Source organism: Canis lupus, chromosome 4 (genome assembly GCF_003254725.2).
Source record: "Canis lupus dingo isolate Sandy chromosome 4, ASM325472v2, whole genome shotgun sequence".
Classification (NCBI taxonomy): Eukaryota; Metazoa; Chordata; class Mammalia; order Carnivora; family Canidae; genus Canis; species Canis lupus.
Window position 1 is genome coordinate 50,849,126 of NC_064246.1, and position 19,258 is coordinate 50,868,383.

At 47.1% G+C, this 19,258-nt stretch overlaps 1 protein-coding gene across 2 annotated transcripts in view; it reads left to right on the plus strand.

The window, feature by feature from the left end:
• Positions 1 to 19,258, plus strand: part of CCNJL (cyclin J like) — a 56,185-nt gene that overhangs the window by 12,310 nt on the left and 24,617 nt on the right. For both annotated transcript variants that reach the window (XM_049109188.1, XM_025434657.3), the window contains exon 3: positions 15,392 to 15,605. In XM_049109188.1, the coding sequence (XP_048965145.1) occupies positions 15,392 to 15,605 (214 nt within the window). The remainder of the gene's footprint in view (positions 1 to 15,391; positions 15,606 to 19,258) is intronic.

The following is a 19,258-nucleotide window of genomic DNA, read 5'->3' on the forward strand; positions in this document are numbered from 1 at the left end:
AATGCATTTGCGTTATTGTTCTCTTCTTCCATCTTTATTCATTTTTTTTTTCCTGGAACCAATTTGCAGGCATAATACCCCATTATCCCTCAACACTTCAGGGTTTATTTTGCATGGTTACTTTTGAGATTGGCCATGAAGTGGTTTCAGGGGGTAATTTTTGTCAGACCCCTAGGGACATCTTCTCAGGTGTTAGGAACTTCCCTTGGAGGCCTGTTTGGGAAGGAAGGGATTTTAGCATTCTGGGGAGAAAGGAGGAAGCCTAGTGGCCACAGACAGCCTTTCTAAACCTTGAGTCTGGGCAAGGCAAAATTCTGGCTCATTTCCTTGGACCATCTCCAGTGGCCTCATTGGCAGACAGCCTCTTCATCCACCACTTACTCAGCCCCAAGTATAACCTGACTTTGGGGGGGCACTGTGAGCAGTGTGGACTCAACCATGCCCTGGGGACCCTCAGCAGTAGTAACAAGAGTCCACATTACTGTACATTAATGGGTGCTTGCTTGACAAACATTCCCTTCCATGATTGTAGTCCTCAGGCAGCCCCCTCTAGTATGTACTGTACTTATCCCCATTTTACAGATGGAGACATCCTCAAGTTTAGATAGTTAAATGACTTACCTAAGGCCATACAGCTAAGAAGGTGGCAGAGCCAGGATTTGAAGTCAAGCAGCCTGGCACCAAAACTCACGTTGTTAACCACTGTACAGATGGTGACACCTTGTTGCCTAGAGATGTGTGAAAAGCTTCAAAGAGGAGGTGTGGTTTGGGCTGGGTTCAAAGGATAAGCAGAAGCTTGCTAGGCAGAGAGAAGTGTGGAGGAAGTTCATCTCCCGGGGTCCAGGGCATCGTGTGATGGCCACGCTGTGATGGCTATGCTGTGATGGCCACACTGTGATAGCCACGTGGTGAGCTGCGAAGGGCTGACCGGTGAGTGAGGGAGGGGAGGGAGAGGACCCAGGAGCATTGGCTGGGGGATGTGGGGCTCCCAAATGTGTACCTGTATCCTGTGAGCATAGGGAGTACTAGGAGGAGGGAGTGCTGGATCACTGGAAATGACCTTGGCAACCTGTGTCTTCAGTGTTGGTGGTTTTATCCAAAGAAATGGCATCTGAACGAGGGTGGGAAGTTGGGAGACTTGAGAGTTTAGGAAATAGAGTCAAAGGACCAGATAACAAAGGAGGGAAGGGCTTCAGGTTTCTTCCTAGTTGGAATAAAGTAAATTTCTATTGCTGAGCACAATTGGCTTTTTTCATGGTGAACATGGTTCTTAGAAAACTCCTCCTAGCATGTGCTGGTTTCTGTGTTCTCTTTAAAGAGACTCCCGCTAAGTTAAGGGATTTGATGTTTATTGGGTGCCTGTAAGAGGCCAGATGATGTTAAATGCGTGATGTATATTATGTCATTGATTATTAATGTTGCTCTAAAAAAAGGACAAGTTAGTTGTCCCGACCTAGGCACTGGTAATTCTTGAATGTTGGTGCACATTCATTCTTGCATTCAACATATGTGTGTGTGTGTGTGTGGGTGTGTGTATTAAAGATTTTATTTATTTATTTGACAGAGAGAGAGAGAGAGAGAGAGAGAGCAAGCACAAGAAGGGGGAGCGGCAGGGAGCCCAGGGCAGGGCTCAATCCCAGGATCCTGGGAGCATGACCTTAGCTGAAGGTAGATACGCCTAACCAACTGAGCCACCTTGGTGCCCCTAACATATTTTTTTAAAAGCTGACCACATGGCAAGCACTGCCAGCTGCTGGGAATAGAAGTGTGAACAAAACAAAGTCTCTGCCTTCATGGAGCATATAGTCAGGCATCAGGCTCAAATGAAGCACATGGAAGACACAGATGGGCGCCCAGCTGCATCCCCAGGAAGTCTGATACAGTAAGTCTGCATCTGGGGAATGTAGAAGACAGCTAGGGCTGCCTCCAATTGGGTGGCTTAAAACAGAATTTTATATTCTCGCAGTTCTGGAGGCTAGAAGTTCAAAATCAAGGTGTCTGCAGGGCTCTGCTCCTTCCAGAGGTTCTTAGGGGAGGATCCCACCTTGCTTCTTCCTTGGCGCTCCTTGGCTTGTAGCTGCTTTAGACCATTCTCTGTCTCACTTTCACCTGGTCTTCTTCCTGTGTCCATCTATACCTTATCTTTCCTCTATGTCTGTCGTGTTTCTGTTTTCTGTTCCCATGAAGATGCCAGTCATTGGTTCAGGGCCCACCCTAATCCAGTACAACCTCACTGTACCTTGATAATATCTGTAAAGACCCAATTTCCAAAAAAAAAAAAAAAAGTCACATTCTGAGGTTCTGAGTAGATATGGATTTTGGGGAGACATTATCCAACTCAGCACAGGAGGAGGCCTTGATTTTTCTGTGAATTCTCAGAAGATTCCAGTGCCCATGATCAGCTAAGTACAGTTGCAGAAACCCTGAACTATAAATCCTCAGGGGAAATGGAGTCCCAGCTGGAGAGACTCAGGGGTAGTGGGAGTGGCTCCCCTATTGACCTGTGTCAGGCTGCGTGGTGGGGTCAGGGTGCCCAGGTGTGAGGGATGTGGTCACATCAGGAAGTGCCGAAATGAGCTTGGGGACAGTTTTTTAAAAGCCTGTGAGGGTTGTCTGTGGGGGCGTTGGGAGGTCTCAGGGGGCAGGGGGGTAGGAAGGGACCACGGAGAGGTAGGCACACATGTCTTTGACCACAGTTGGATGCCCAGCAGCTGTGGCTGGGCCTGTCACAGAGTATACCCTGGAGGGCAGTGGCTCCTGGGAATGAGGACGAATGTGTCCAGAGCTGGCCCTTTCCTGAGTTCAAGGGGCCAGTGAGAGATGTGGTGGCTTGAGGTGACCTTTCTGTCCTCTAGAAATAAACTACAAGCTTACGGGTCAACAGGAGGGGATGTCACCGACATTGTTGGCTCCCTGTGCCGCAAGACACCCCCTCCTGAGTGTTGAAATAGTATTCTCGCCGAGATGTTGGTTGTTTACCGAAAATACCTCCTAGGGTTTTATGAAGCAATTGGGGCAGAGAGGGGAAGGAGGGTGATCTTCGAGCCTCGCAGGGCCTCTCAGGTCAGTGGTGTGTTCTCCTGAGGCCTCTGAAGAACCAACCTACGCCCCTCCCCTTTCTTTCTCCCTTTTAATTTGCAAGTCTCCACTTCCTGTTGGTCACCTTGGTTACACATGGTGTTTCTTCATGTCTTGCTACTCTTTGTTCTCAGGCAGACACGATCCTTCAAGCTGTTTCCCAACCAGCTGGCCCAGTGCCTGGAGGCCCAGCCTCCCTAGGGAGGCAGCAGTTGGCAGCCCTGAGCATGGTGGGAAGCACAGAGGAGACCGGTGTGGTTTTCCTTCAGTGGCTGGTGTGGGGGAGCAGCTCAGCCCTGCTTTTGCACCTTGGGCCATTCATGAAGTGGTTGTCACACTCGGTGCAGTGTCACAGCCCACGCCCAGCCAGTTCCTCTGATGTCTAAGTCCAAGATTTGCCACTTAGGTGCAGCATGGCTTCAGTTCTCTGGGTGCCAACCAGTACCGGTGGTGGTCCCACTGACTGTGTCCACCTCAACAGAGTGAGTGCTGGGCTGGAGAGCCCAGAAGGAGTTACAGTTGTCAGGAGGGTGATCAGATGATGGGAGAGAGAACTGGGGGCATGTGTGTGTGTGGAGAAACGAGACTGGAGGGGCATATACCCACCTGTGTAGCTGTTCACATTTACCTCTCAGTGGTGGGATTCCTGCTGAATTTAATTTTCTTTGTACTCATATATGTGTTTTCTATAATTCCTATAGTAATCAGATATTTTATAATCAGTTAAATATGACATTACTTTGGAAGGAAAACACAAACCTAAACTATCCCATGGAAGCTACAGAACAGCATTAGAAGCATGGAGTCAGAAAGGCCAGATTCAGATCCATCCATCACTTATTAATGGGGTGAGGTGACCGTAAGCAAGTTGCATAGCCTCTCTGAGCTGTCCTTGTCTGGAATACTGGGACGAAGATAATCTCCACCTTGTCGGCCTGTTGGAGGATGAGAGGACAATGCATGGGACACAGTACCTGGCAAATGAGATACATATGTATTTAAAATTATGTATATAACACATGCATATAAAATGGGAGGTTGTATAGAGTTGTTCATCACAATGGGTGATTCTAGATATGCAGGAAGACCAGAGAGGAGGTATATAAGCCTGGGGATGCTGAATTCTAGGGAAAAGAGAAAGCTCTGTCCTTGCCTTGGGGTGGTGGCATGTGCCTCAGTCTACCCAATGTAATAGATGGTTTCCAAGTGTTTGCAGAGGGTTGGGAGTTGCCAAAATTGTTAAATATATACGTATATATTTATATATATTACATATATATGTATTTAGGAATTTATATATATTTTTTCCAGGAAAAAAAATATAATATATGAGGTAGGGCAGTTGTAAGGAGGATTTAATTTGGAGCCCAGTCCCTAGACCTCACAAGGCAGGGCACTCAGCTCCTGGCTGCCTGGGTGAGCTGGCATCTGTACCCTCTTGTGCCATTCCTAGGCTCCTAATACCATAGCTGTGTGGAAATTCTTACCAGGGCAATTCTGCAGGTGGAAGCAGTGGTTTTTTTGTTTGTTTGTTTTCTTTTTTTTCTTATCTCCATGAGCTTTTCAGTAAATCTTTTGCTTCACATCATCAACTTGGAGTTGAGCCAGGGATTTTCTCTGGAGTTTCACCTTGCAGACACATTGGGGTTTGATGTTCCCAGAATACCAGTGCCCAGCTGCCAGCACCCTAAAGTACCTCTCCCAGAATGTGCTCTCTGGGATGTTACTCTGCACTTCCCCCCGGCCCCACCACCAAAAGTGATGGTGGTGATGGTGATCTGTGGTTAAACAGATTTAACCTTGAGTTTCCTAAAACTATGTTTTTTCCTGAACATGTTTCAGGGCTTCCAGTGAGCTGATAAATGATTCCTTTTAGGAAGGAACAAAGTAGTACGCAGTATATAGTATGGCTCGAAGATCCCTTCGAGCGAACCTTGGGTCTGGGATGTCACAGAACACACATTGGGAAACATTGCCTCTGAAATGTCTGAGTATAGACTGTATAATTTATCACTTTGAAGTTCCCAGTCCCTTGTAAAACACTACCGGCTTCCTCTCTGTTCACTCTCTATTGCTATTGGGTAGACTGAGGCACATGCCACCACCCCAAGGCAAGGACAGAGCTTTCTGTCACCCCTAGAATTCAGCATCCCCAGGCTTTTATACCTCCTCTCTGGTCTCCATGAGTATTTGGAATTGTACGCTATGATCGTTTCATTCAATCTAAGATCAGGAACAACTCATTTTTACTTACCTTTTCATTTCAAGTATTTGCCTTTGTCCAAATTGGAACATTTTGGTAATTATAAAGTGTCTCTTTTGTGTCAAGTAGTGGGGTCACAGAGTTGAGCAAAATGAACCCATCCCTTTCTTCCTGATTGTTTAGAGTTGAGGAGTGAAAAAAGACACTAAAAGTGAACGGATGGATGGATGGACGGACGGATGGAGCAAAGTTCTAGATGCTTAGAGAATATGTGACAGGGGCATGACCAGGAAACACTTTTCAGAAGTGACTTCTCAGCTAGATCTGAAGGAAGAGTGGGTTAACAATGAGAAGTAGAACCATAAGGCAGTTAGAGAACAACACAGTGCAGGACACCAGGGGTTAAAACGAAGACTTCCCTTCCTCCCTTAATAGTAGAAAACAGGGGTGACTGGCTGAGCTTTTACAGTGCACGTGACCTCCAAACTCCTCTGAGGTTAGCCTCAAAATGCCGGCAGAACCTGGGTGTGAAGAGCACAGGCTGAATTTTCTCCCCCATCTGTCTGTCCTGCAGCAGTGACAGGCCAGGGTCCTTGCCCAGCTGTCCTGGCCATGGGCTGGGGCCTGTTGAACTGCACTTCAGCCTGGCCTCACTGGTTCTCCGGGGCATATCTGAGCCCAGCCAGGTGGAGAGTGTTTGCTGCCTCTGGCAAGGTCACTGCCTCTGTGGGGGAGGGGAGACACAGGCCTGCAGGCTTCCGAAGCCTGTCCAGGCAGCCCGCTGCCTCTGCGTGCGTCCCAGCTTGGGCTTTGCAGGCCTTGTGATTCACTTGTCCTTGGCCTTTCTCGGAGCACTATCCTTCTCAGATAATCCTCTTTCAGCTTTGGAACCCCCAGACAGAGCTCTTGGTCAGCAAGCAGAGTGGTTTCTAAAGCCTTTCTGGACGTGTACCACCTTCCTTTCCCCCAGAATGGTGCCTCTAGTCATAGAAGTGTCCCTCATCACAGCGGAGTTTCCCACTCAGGGCAGTCCCCGCGACACACTCCTCATTAGTCCCCCCAGGAAAGATACAGGACTGGACAAGGGTGTCAGGGGTGGGGCTGGGATGGCCACAGGCAAAGAAAGCATTCCTCCAGCAGGTGTTGGCTGGGGTCACACCTGTATTCATCACGAAGAACACTCCATTCCATTCGTGTGTTCATATATTCATTCACTCATTCGGTAGGTATTCATTAACCCTTTCTGTGTGCCACATGCCGGGGGTACAGCCGAGACCTGGAGAGAAAAGTGGCTCCTTCTCTCACAGAGATCACTTTCTGCAGGTGGAAGGAGGAGGACAGTTAATAAGCAGGTAGACCGTTTACTTGACAGCCACTGTGCAGTGTGGGAACACGTGGGCTGCTGTGGCATGGAGGGAGGTCAGGGAAGGCCTGTCTGATGAGTTCCAGAACAGACCCTGCAAGGAAGAGAAATGGCCCAAATGTCCAGAATGGAGGTCTGGTGGAGTCACAACACAACCTTACTAGGATGAAAGGCTCAGCTGCTATTCATGGTTTCCATGCCATCTGAAAGGGGAAGTGGATTATGATCCACTTGTAGATTATGATTCCACTTTGTGGAAGTTTGCACAGAGAAAAACAGCCGAATAAGACCTCTCTGTGCATGAGAGATCAGTAGTGATATTTGTTATTTTTTTCTACGTTCAAAAATTTGTCAGTGAATATATAATTTATGACTAGTAAAAAGCAAAAAAAAAAAAAAAAGAAAAGAGAAAGAACACTACTGAGTTGGACCTGAGTGAGACCTTGCATCTTGTAAGGACAAGGTGGGAGATTTAGCACGGGGCTCGCATGGGGCATGTTCTTAGAAACGGTGATTTTCTCATGGTGATGATGTGGGGTTGCCCAGGCATCCTTGGGGATACATTGTGAGCTGGGCCTTAATATGGTAAGTATCCAGGCCCTCCCTGCTTTTCTTTTCAGACTGGAAACACAGTAATTAAAAATTCATATCGGTTACACATTGAATGTTTTTTTAAGTTTCAGTCTTTTCTTTTTAATGTTATTTACTTTTTTTTTTAAGATTTTATTTATTTGAGAGAGAGCATGTGCGAGAGAGCACAAGCAAGGGGAAGAGCAGAGGGAGAGGGAGAAACAGACTGCCTGTTAAGTAGGGAGCCTGACATGGGCCTTGACGTGGGGCTCAATCCCAGGACCTTGGGATCATGACCTGAACCGAACCGAAGGCAGACGCTTAACTGACTGAGCCATCCAGGCACCCTAATTTGTTTTTATTAAAAAATAATTGACATGCAATGTTATATTAGTTTCAGGTGTCTAACATGGTCATTAGACAATTCTATACATTAAGCTGTGCTCACCATAAATATAGTTACCATATGTCACCATGCAGTGTTATTACAGTATAGTGACTGTATTCCCCATGCTCTAGTTTTCATCCCTGAAACAATCTATTTTTTAATTGACGTAACATTATATTAGTTTCAGGTGTACAACATAAGGATTGAATATTTTTATACATTGGGAAATGATCACCACATCAAGTGTAGTTATTAGCATTTTCACTTCACAGTTACATTTTTTTTCTTGTGATGAGAACTTTTAAGATCAACTTTCAGCAACTTTCAAATGTACTACAATACCGTATTCCTAACTATAGGCACCACGCTGCACGTTACCCCCCAGCATTCATTTACTTTATACTTGTAAGTTTGTACCTTTTGACTGTCTTCACCCATTTCGCCCATCTCCCACCTCGGACACTCCTCTGACACCTCTGACACCTCTGACACCTCTGACAACTCCGACAACTCCCAGTCTGTTCTTTGAGTTTGTTTACTTTGAGTGTTTTTTAAAAAATCCACAACGTCGAAAGCATGAAAATAAAAATCACACAAGATCTGAGCCCTCCAAGATACCGCTGTTAACATTTTGTTGTATATATAACAATTTTTTCTTGTCTATTGCTACTGTTTTGTTTTTGTTTTTGTTTTTTACTATTACTCTTTTTAAAAACCAAAATGAACTGCTTTGATAACATAAGCAGTTTTCTGTAGGGCAGATTCCACCCCCACAGCTGAACTGCATCATGGCCACCTGTCCCCGTGTCCCTGGATGGCTCCTGTCCAGATGTAGCAGAGGAGCCGTTTTCTCCCGTCAGGTCCAGGTGATAAAGGGCCGGTGGCTTGGGAGAGAGTTTCTGGAAGCCTCTGCCTGTGCCGCTGCCTCTAGTCATCGGTGCCCCCCCCCCCCCTTTCTGATGTTGCCCCTGCCCTGCTGGGAGGAAGGTCACTGCCTGGCCCGGTTCCTGCCCCTTCCCGCCCACACTGGCTGCTGAGCGCCTGCCAAGTGCCTGCCTAATCCGGGAGGGCTTTATAGGCCGCCCCTCGCAGGCTGCTCTTTTGTTTCTGGAATCCAGGCCCCTGGATAGGAGGGGTGGCTTCGTTCACCCCGGCTGCTGCTGGCTGCCTAGGACTTTAAGCCGACTTAGGTCAAAAGTGTTTGGGGAGGAATGTGGATCTTTAGAGCAAAGCCTTTATAATGAAGGCCTTTCCCCCCCTAATTGGGTTACAGAAGGATTCAGCCGGGCTCTCAAACTAAACACGGTAGGTAGGCGTGCTGGCGTTCCACGTTGTTGGTTTGCGAAGGAATCACCCTTCTCAGCACCAGAAGCTGAGGCCGGGAGCCCCTCATTCCATTTGGCTTGGGGGTTCTCTGGAGACCTGGGCTGGGTAGGTTTCCTTTCCTGCGGAAGCCCTCGGGCCCAGCTGTAAACCCTCAGGTAGAAAGCTTCAGTCCACCCAACAAAACGTGTTCCTTTGAGAGTCCAAAGAGCTTTTGACAGAGGCAGATAAGCTCAGTTTATCTCAAGTTTGATTGCCTAGCTTGAGGAAGAGGCCACTAAAGCTTGCTGATTGCTATTAAGTGCCAAATACTTTACAGTTGTGGCAGCGTGACCCCCGATTTTCAGATGAGGGCACCGAGGTTCAGAATTCACATGGCCAAGGTTAATAAATAGTGGAGTTCAGATTCCGTCCCGGAGCTGCCTAACGTAAGTCTGTGCCAAGCCGCTCCCCAGTATGTGGAGAGAGGAGTGTATTTGGTACAGGGAGTATATTACTGCATTCATTCTTTTTTTTTTAGTGACTGTTTTAGAGCAGTGTGAGGTTCACAGCAGTATCTTTTTTAAAAGATTTTGTTTATTTGACAGAGCAAGAGTGTACAAGCAGGGGGAGCAGCAGAGGGAGAAGGAGAAGCAGGCTCCCCACTGAGCAGGGACCCTCCTGCCACCCATATGGGGCTCGATCCCAGGACCCAGGATCGTGACCTGAGCCAAAGGCAGACGCTTAGCTAACTGAGCCACTCAGGCACCCCTTGGTTCACAGCAACATTGAGCAGAAGGTACAGAGATATATAATATACCACCATATATATCCATATACCACCTGCTCCCACATTTGCACAGCCTCCCTCGTATCCACGTGCCCCACCACACCACAGTGGTACATTGGTTACAATTGATGAACCTCAGTGACACATCATTGTCACCTCAAGGTCTGCATTAGGGTTCAGTCTTGCTGTACATTCTGTGGGTTTTGACAAATGTATAATGACACGTATCCACCATTGTAATATTATACAGAGAAGTTTCGTTGCCCTGAAAATCTTCTGTCCCTCACCCACCCAACCCCCCGGCAACCACCACTCTTTTTACCCTCTCCATTGTTTTGCCTTTTTCAGAATGTCCTAGAGTTGGAATCATATAATATGAAGCCTTTTCAGATTGGCTTCTTGCACATAGTAATTTAAGGTTCCTCCTGCCTTTTCCTGACTACTCATTCTTTTTTCACCCGCACACATAGTTCTTGAGCACCTGCCCCTGTGTCAGGCACACACTGGGCATGGGGTAAATGGTGCAGGCAAAACGGACACGGCCCCCACCCTCAGGAGCAAGAGTCAGTACGAAGACACACATAAATAAGTAAATATTTGGCCATGAGGAACAGCTTGCTATGAGAACCAGGGGGACCTGATGTGAAATGATGAGGGGTCAGAGAAAACCTCTTTTAGGAAATGACGTTGAAACCAGTATCTGAGCAATGAGCAGAAATGGGGATGGAGAAACGGGGATAAACAGCCGTTCTAGCTTTCAGAATCCTGGCCACTTTTGACGCCAGCGTCTTCTGGGAAGCCCTATCTGCTTACTCCTCCTTGACATGTATTGTTGCCCGTTCCAAAGGTCCATAACTTTTTTATTTCTTTTATGCACGAATTCTTCCTTTGAGAATCGGCTCAAGCCAGTGGTTCCTTTTCCCAGAGAAGTATACAGAGGGAAGAACTACAGTGTGTTGCTTTGAGCACTCTTCTCCCAACTAACCCAAGAGAAATGTCCAGAAGCATTAAGTTTGGCTGAGTTGAGCAGGGAGGGAAGTTAGGACTTTGCATATCTTCCTTGTTGTGTTTTGGGACTTTGAACTGCCCTGATGAGGGCCAGGCAGCCTGGGACAAAGGTTAGTTGTCTGATTTCCGGCAGCTGCTGCCTTGGAACACCAAGGATCTGTGATTGTGATTGCTTCTTGTCAACAGCCTCTGAGCCCTCTGTCAAGAAGAAATACCCCAGTAGCCTGCAAGCTTGTGGGGGCTGCTGGAGGGTGGAAAGGGAGGCTGCTTTTGGAGCTATAGCTGCCCCACTGGCCGCAGCTACCAGCTGTCTGGCCATAGTCTTAGAGGATCCCAGCTGAGAGGTCTTCATGTATAGCCACCCTGCCTTTGTTGATGCCCTGCTCTAAGCCCTTCAGCGGCTCTCTCTGTTGCCCTTAGGGCAGGCTAGATATCTTAGCAGGACACGCAAGATAGGACTGTGCCCACCACCCCCACCTGCCCTGTCCAGGGACACCCTACCTGTCTCTGTAGAGTGCTCCAGATTCCCTGGGGGGAACACCTGGGTAACTTTGCAAGTGCTGTCTTTACTGCTGAGCTTCTTTACTTCCTGCATCTTCAACAGGTCAATTCCTAGACATCCTTCCAAATCTTGCCTGGATACATCTCTCCTTTTTTTTTTTTTTTTTTTTTAAAAAAAAGATTTTATTTATTTATTCATGAGAGACAGAGAGAGAGGCAGAGACATAGACAGAGGGAGAAGCAGGCTCCCTGCAGGGAGCCTGATGCAGAACTCTATCCCAGGACCCAGGGATCACAATCTGAGCCAAAGGCAGATACTCAACCACTGAGCCACGGGCCACCCAGGTGTCCCACATCTCTCCTTCTTGATGTTCCCACTGACCACTCCTCTAGACCAGTGGGGCCAGGGCATTCGCTACTCACTACCAGGACCAGGATGCACTTCCTCTTTCCATCCCCGTCCTCCCCATCCCTGTTGTCATTTCTTCCACAACTGGTTATTGGGCACCTGACAATGTTCCCTAGTCACCCTAGGGTGCTGACCAAATGGTAAGGAGCCAATCAGACCCAAACCCTGCCCATAAGGACTTTGAGATCCTACGTTGACCACATAAATTCATCAAACACTGGAGATAAATAATACACAGAGAAGTCAAGGTTCTTCTTTAAAGAAGTTAAACTGACGATAAAAGATCTTCTCCATGATTTAAACAACAACAAAAAAATCAGGGGAGACTGGCTGGCTCAGTTGTTGCATCTTGTGACTCATGATGTCCAGGTTGTGAGTTCAAGCCCCATATTGGGTGTAGAGGTTACTTAAAATGAAGGGTTGAGAAAGTCTTGTGGTCTCAGATCAGTTGCACTTAAGTAAAGCCTGGGGTCTCGAGACTTTTTCAAACTCAGTTTCTTTATATGTAAACAAAAGGGAGAGGCAGTAATTTATTCACCATGGAGTACCTTCCATGAGCAAAGCTCTAGGGTTACCAAGAGAGCCATCCTGGCCTCCATAGGGGAATAAGCCAGAAGAGAAGAGATCCCAGCAGGAAATCTCAGGTCAGCCTTCACTTCCCCAGAGAAGGCCTCACTCTCACTCCCTCTAAGATGCGGTGCTTTCACTGCATGTAGCCTTCCTTTGTAGTGTTGATCACAGTTTGGACTTGTGTAATTGCCTTATTATTTGATTTCTAGCTCTCTTACTGGGCCATAAACTCTGTGTGAATGGGTGATGTGTCCATCTTATTGTTTTTACAACAGCTTTATTGAGATATAATTCATATGCCATAAAATCACTCTTTTAAAGGATACAGTTCAGTTGCCTTTAGTGCATTCAGAGTTGTGCAGCCATTAACACTATCTAATTTCAGAATATTTTCATGATCCCAAAGAGAAACCCCGTATCCATTAGCAGTCACCCCCCATTAACCTCCACCCAGCCCTAGCTCCCAGCAACCACTAACGTTATTTTCTGTTTGTGTGGATTTGCCTATACCAGACATTTCATATAAATAGGATCACAATATGTGGCCTTTTATGACTGGCTTTTCTTCACATAGCATGTTTGCAAGGATCATGTTCATGTCCTTTCTTTTTTATGGCCAAATAATATTGTGTTGTATGGATATGCTACATTTTGTTTATCCCTTGATTCCCTGATGCACGTTTGGGTTGTTTCCGTTTGGAGGCTGTTATTGATGCAGACTAGCTGGGTCCAAGGACCCAGAAGGGGTCCTGCAGAGCCAGCCAAGAGGGTCCTTGGCTTCTCACAGGATAGAAATTAAATGTGAGCCAAGAGGAAGTGAGAGCAGTTTGTTGAAGACAGAGCAGATACAGACAGAGCATCTGGGAGGCTCAGAAAGGAAAGAAGAGTGAGTCTCCTCTTTGCTTGGGGCCTGGGGTTTTTATTGACGATGGTGGTCTGGTGCAGTGTCTTCTCAGGCATCCAGGAACAAAGAGGGGTGTTTAGGTGTCCATAAGTCATTATGCCCTGAGGCCAGGGGTCTTGGTGAGTCATTGGTCTTGAAAAATGTTCATGATGACCCTGCCCCATCACTCCTTAGATGTTATCTGTTGGGCTCAAAGATTCCAAAGAGATTATTAACTCCTCGATCTTTACAAGAAGGACAAATGTTATCTGTACCATAATGCGTCCGTAGGGCAGGAGTGTAGGTCCTAGGAAGGATAGAGACAACAAAAAAGTAGTCTCTCTTGGGATCTCTTCAGTGTCTCTGTCCTGTGAGGGATAATGCTGCCAGAAACATTCTTATACATGTTTTGTGTGGGCATATTGTGGAATTTGTTCACATCCTCACCAACACTTGTTTATTTTCTGATTTTGTTTTTATAATGGCCATTGTAATGGATGCGAGGTGGTATCTCATGGTGGTTTTGATTTGCATTTCCTAGTGATTAAGTGTTGCACATCTTTTCATGTGCTTATTGGCCATTTCTGTGTCATCTTTGCAGAAATACCTAGTCAGTCCTCTGCCCATTTTTAAATTGGGTTGTCTTTTTATTGTTGAGTTGTAAGAGTTCTTTATATATTCTGGATACCGCCTCTTACTGATACATGATTTCCGAACATTTTCTCCCATTCTGTGGGTTGTCTTTTCACTCTCTTGAAGTCTTTTGAAGCATGAAGATTTTAAGTTTTGAAGTCCTTTGGGACACCTGGGTGGCTCAGTGGTTGGGCGTCTGCCTTCAGCTCAGGACCTGATCCCAGGATCCAGGATTGACTCCCACATCGGGCTCCCTGCATGGAGCCTGCTTCTCCCTCTGCCTGTGTTTCTCCCTTTCTCTCTGTGTGTTTCTCATGAATAAATAAATAAATCTTTAAAAAAATAAGTTTTGAAGTCCAATTTAGATTTTTTTGTTGTTGTTTCGACTTTTGTGTCATATCAAAACCATTGCCTAAGCCATAAAGATTTGTTTTTGTTTTCTTCTAAGAGTCTTACAGTCTTAATCTTACAACTAGGTCTGTGTCTGTCTTTTACTAGATTATATCCTCAGTGCCTGGAATAATGTCTGATATACAGAAGGTACTCGATACTGAGTTAAATGAATGAATTGATATCTCTTGAATGAATGAATGAATGAACAGATATCACTTGTCCCAGAACTGTTGCTACCTAAGTAGAGCCCAGGGCTGTGAAAGTAGCATTGTACAGACAAGGGACTCCAGTTTGTTTTACTCTCACCCCCGTGAACCTACCATGAGCGAGCTCCCACAGTTATTTTTCTGCCAGGTCTTTGTTTCCAGTTTTTCCTCGATTTTGCGTCTCTTTAGTTTATGTACTCGCCCGAATGTAGCTATGGCATTTCCTAAATTAACCATGTTGGGCCTACTTTGGTTCAATTGCAAATAGAATAGATATATAAGAAAATCTTTCCTGTCATAAAAATCTTGGTTGGTTTGATATTTCTCTTGTTGGCTTTTCTTGTGTTAGAGAAATAAATTGGGATAACGTGGCAGTACACAAATTACAAAGTGAAAGTTGCTTCCTGGTGGAGAAGTATGTTTGGAATTTACTTTTAGGAAAAAAGTGTACATGTAAGCAGAGAGCGGAAAGGTAAAATGAAAGCCAAGGAATCTGGATGAAGGTTATTTTAGGAATTCTTTATACTATTATTTTAACAGCTTTTTGTACCTTAAATATTTTTTAAAAATCATCTCTCGCAGTCTCACCTACAGAGAAAATTAAGCTGGGGACCCTGAGAGGTGCCTGTGTGCTGGTGTTTACATTCATCTTTCATTTAATCCTCAGCCGTTGAAAAGTGACAAAAGTGAAGGCAGGTGACCAGGCTGGCACAACTTGGTTGATAGTACAACCAGAATTTGGATGCTGGTCTCTGACCTCCAGTCCTGTGCTCCTGTACATGCTAATCTTTTCCCCAGGGAATGACTGGGGTCGTTGGCACCTGTTACCTCCTTCACCTGCCTCTGCCATCCTATCCTTGACACTTCATAAACCTGTGCTCATTGAGGGCAGATGGGAGATGGTCCGAGAGTTTCTGGAATGGGGGCACGGGACTACCATCCTGGGACTGGAAGGAAAACAAACAGGGTGTGGAGGGAATCTCTGCCCTTTAACCAGCCAGCAGATAGGCCCCCCCGTGTCTTGCTTTCCTGGGGCATCTGAGGCTCTCGAGGGGCAGCCCTGACCCCCTCCTTCTGTCCTGCCTGTCCTCCAGGAGCTGAAGCTGCCCGCCTTCCGAGCCCACTCCCCACTCTTGAAGAGCCGCCGGTTCTTTGTCGACATCTTGACCCTGCTGAGCAGCCACTGCCAGCTGTGCCCCGCGGCCCGGCACCTGGCCGTCTACCTGCTGGACCACTTCCTCGACCGCTATAACATCACCACCTCCAAGCAGCTGTACGCCGTGGCGGTCTCCTGCCTCCTGCTCGCAAGTATGTGCACTCACTGCTTCCTGCTGCCCCCCTCCTTGGAGCCTGGGTGCTCCCGAGTCATTTTACATTTCTGAGGTCTTTGCACGTCTTCTGTGTCCATCCTTTGCTGAGTGCGAACTATAGTGGTAATAATCAACATTTTCTTTAGCATTGGTTATGTACCAGGCTAAGTGATGAGGATTTTAGCCACTTGGTCTTAATAAATCCGCACCGTAACCCTAGGAGATGGACATTTGATGATACCCCCATTTAACCGAGGCACGGAGAGATTAAGAAGCTTGCCTTGGGTCATCTAGCTTAGTAGATAGCAGGTAAAATTTGAACCCAGAACTGTGAGAGCCAGAACCTGTGCTCTTTTGGTCCGTGTTACCTGCTTCCTTGCATGAGGCCTCTGAACGTGCTAGAAGGAGAATCTCTGTTCTTCGGGGTATTTGGAAATGTGACTGCTTGACTGGGGCCAAGCAGGGCCCACTGTGTTGTCACCAGGCCTGGACACTGGCCTCCTAGGGTTTGCATCTTCCAGCAAGGCCTCACAAAACACACAACATACCTTTGACAGTCCGTCTACCTGCCTTGGTAGAGACTACCACATGACTATGCTGCTCAGGGGATGTGCTTAAAACACGGTTCTGTCCTGTCATCCTACCATCCTGCCGCTTAGAATCCACCCCCTGGTTTACCGGCAGTCTGAGGGTAGGGATCAGCTGTCAAGGTCCTGTCTCTCTGACCTGGTGCTTCTCTAGCCAAGCCCCCTGCTGTCACAGAACTTTGCATGCACTGTCTCTTCTGCCTGGAGAACTTCCCTATCCCACCCCACCCCACCTGTCTGGTCCTAGTTAAATGTCACCCAGGCCCTGCATCCCTGAGAAAGCCTTCCCCCGTTGCCCTAGGCAGGTGAGGTCTCCCTGATAACACATTTCCATGGCATCCTATATTTTAATTAACATCCATCTCCAGGGCAGCCCCAGTGGCGCAGTGGTTTAGCACCGCCTGCAGCCTGGGGTGTGATCCTGGAGACCCAGCATCGAGTCCCACGTCGGGCTCCCTGCATGGAGCCTGCTTCTCCCTCTGCCTGTGTCTCTGCCTCTCTCTCTCTCTCTCTCTCTCCCTGTGTCGCTCATGAATAAATAAATAAAATCTTTAAAAAAAAAAAAAAAAAAACCATCCATCTCCCCCACTAAACAGTGAGTTTAAGGAAAAGTAGGGAACCTAGTACATAATAAGACCTCAGAAAAAATATTGGTGGAATAAAGGAATGAATGAAGCTAGGGCCCCGCACTTCTCCAAGGCGCCTTGACGCAGAGGGGCAATATGCCCCAAAGTGGCTAGCTGTAGTCATGACATTTCCTTGACATTTCTTTCTTTCTCCTTAAAATTCAGCCAGAGTTGATATTCCCCTCCACAATAAGTTGCTGTCCTGTTTTATTAAATCGGCTCCTCCCCAGTCCTTGAGTCTCACAGGTGCTGCGAGGAGATGGTACCCACTTTCTCCTGTGGCTTTGTCTGCTCTTGGCACGCTGCCATGAACCCCTATGGGCACGATCACCTAGTTCTAGAAGCATGGCTTTTGAGTTTTAAACACTCTGTATTGTTTTCCACCATGGCACCATCCACCTGCTGTGATGTGTAATCCCTTTCACTGCTTAGAGTTTACAGCCGCCCAGTTTGTCATTTGCTCTACGTTGGGCCAGCTGGATTTCCTGTGTTCTACAGAGAAAGCAGTCTTGCTGGGCGGGAATCCAGCCTGCCTAGTACTTCAAAGTCCCAAATCAACACGCAGCTCTCTTCCGTCTTAGGCTCACAAGACATCCCCATCAGCTTCAGCCCAGGGCAGAATGGGCATCGCGTTTCAGGCGGCCCAGGAGAAGTCTGCACCGTGGCCTTTGGCCTGCTGCTGTCTGTGATCTATGGGCTGCATCGAGGCCCCATGGGGGCAGGGGACTTAGATTTCCATGGGGCCATGGAGGCTGTCCCCCAGCATCTGTCTGGGGAGCAGGGACGTGAGGCGCACACTGGAGACGCCTTTGTGCAGCTGCCGCCATGGCAGAGGGAAGGGGGCCTTGCAGACGGGGCGGCAGACGCCCTCACCCACATGTCTGAGGGCAGCAGCCAGCCTGGGGCGGCAGGAACGGATTTTTCAGGACACCTGCCATATGCTCAGAGGCCTCAGGAAAGAAAAGTTTCCATGACAGCCTGAAATCCTATTGAATGCTCCTTCCCCTCTCCCCAAGCTGACTGTAAGCCACAAGGGGGGTCACCTTACCTCAGAAAGCTTTGAGTTCTGCTAATTCAGTACCAAATAATTCCTCAATAAGAAGAGCTACAGTTCTTGCCCCCACCTGTCAGGTCTTCAGGCTTTAGAGCTTCCTCCAGATAAAGGCCTTTGCACAGATGCAACCTTGTACCTATGTACAGCCCCTCTGCCCCTTCAAAGTGAGGGTCAGTCAAGGGGTCTGTGTACAGGCCAATGGAAAAGGCGGGGGGGGGAAGCAAGAACTTATAGGTTGTTCCGTGGTGGACAAGTGGCAAAGCCACCCCTTGGTCTTCCAATGACTGAGTTAACTGTCTGCATTTCCTACACAGGATGGCATCCTACTCTAAATATAGTCTAGATATAAATATACTATAAGAATAGGAGAGCCACTCTCTCTACCCTCTGCTCCATCTTCTACAGCTTCCCTCCCCCTCTGTCTTTTTGCAGTTGTAGTAGTTGCTTAATTAAAAGGATAATTTGGGGATCCCTGAGTGGTGCAGCGGTTTGGCGCCTGCCTTTGGCCCAGGGCACGATCCTGGAGACCCGGGATCGAATCCCACGTCGGGCTCCCGGTGCATGGAGCCTGCTTCTCCCTCTGCCTGTGTCTCTGCCTCTCTCTCTCTCTCTCTCTGTGACTATCATAAATAAAATAAAAAAAAAAAAAAAAAAAGGATAATTTGGCAGGATGGAGACCTTACAACTCCCAGGTGAGTTGGCTTTGACAGTGTGCCATGCCTGTCATCCCTGCAGCAACAGCTTTGTTACTTACTGGTCCCTCTCCGTGCACCCAGCCCTGTGCCAGGCACTTAACACTCATGTCATGTGGAATCCTCTCAACCAGCTTATGTACTTGAGCTGTCATCTGCCCATTCTGTAGGCTCAGAGAGGCTGAGTAACTTGCCGAGGGTCACACAGCTCAGAGTTTTGTTTATTTTTAATTGCAGTAAAATTCCTATCACAACATGAAATTTACCATTGTAACCAATGTAAAGCGTACAGTTTCAGGGCATGTAGTACATTCACACTGGTGTACAACCATCCCCTCTCTAGTTCCAGAACATTTTCATCACCTTAAAAGGTACCCTTGTATCCATTAAGTGGCCACTTCCCATTCCTTCCCACTCCTAGCCCTGGCAACCACTAATCTATATGGATTTGCCTATTCTGGATATTTCATATGAAAGAGTCACATAATAGTGAGCTTTAGTGTCTGGTTTCTTTTACTTAACATTTTCAAAGCTTATCCAAGTTGTAGCACACGTGAGTACTCCCTTCCTTGTCAAGGCCGAATGACGTCCTGTTGTATGGATATACCACAATTTGTTTAGCCTTTGTCTTTTGATGGACATTTGGGTTGTTTCTGCCATTTGGCTATTATGATCAGTGGTGCTATGAACAT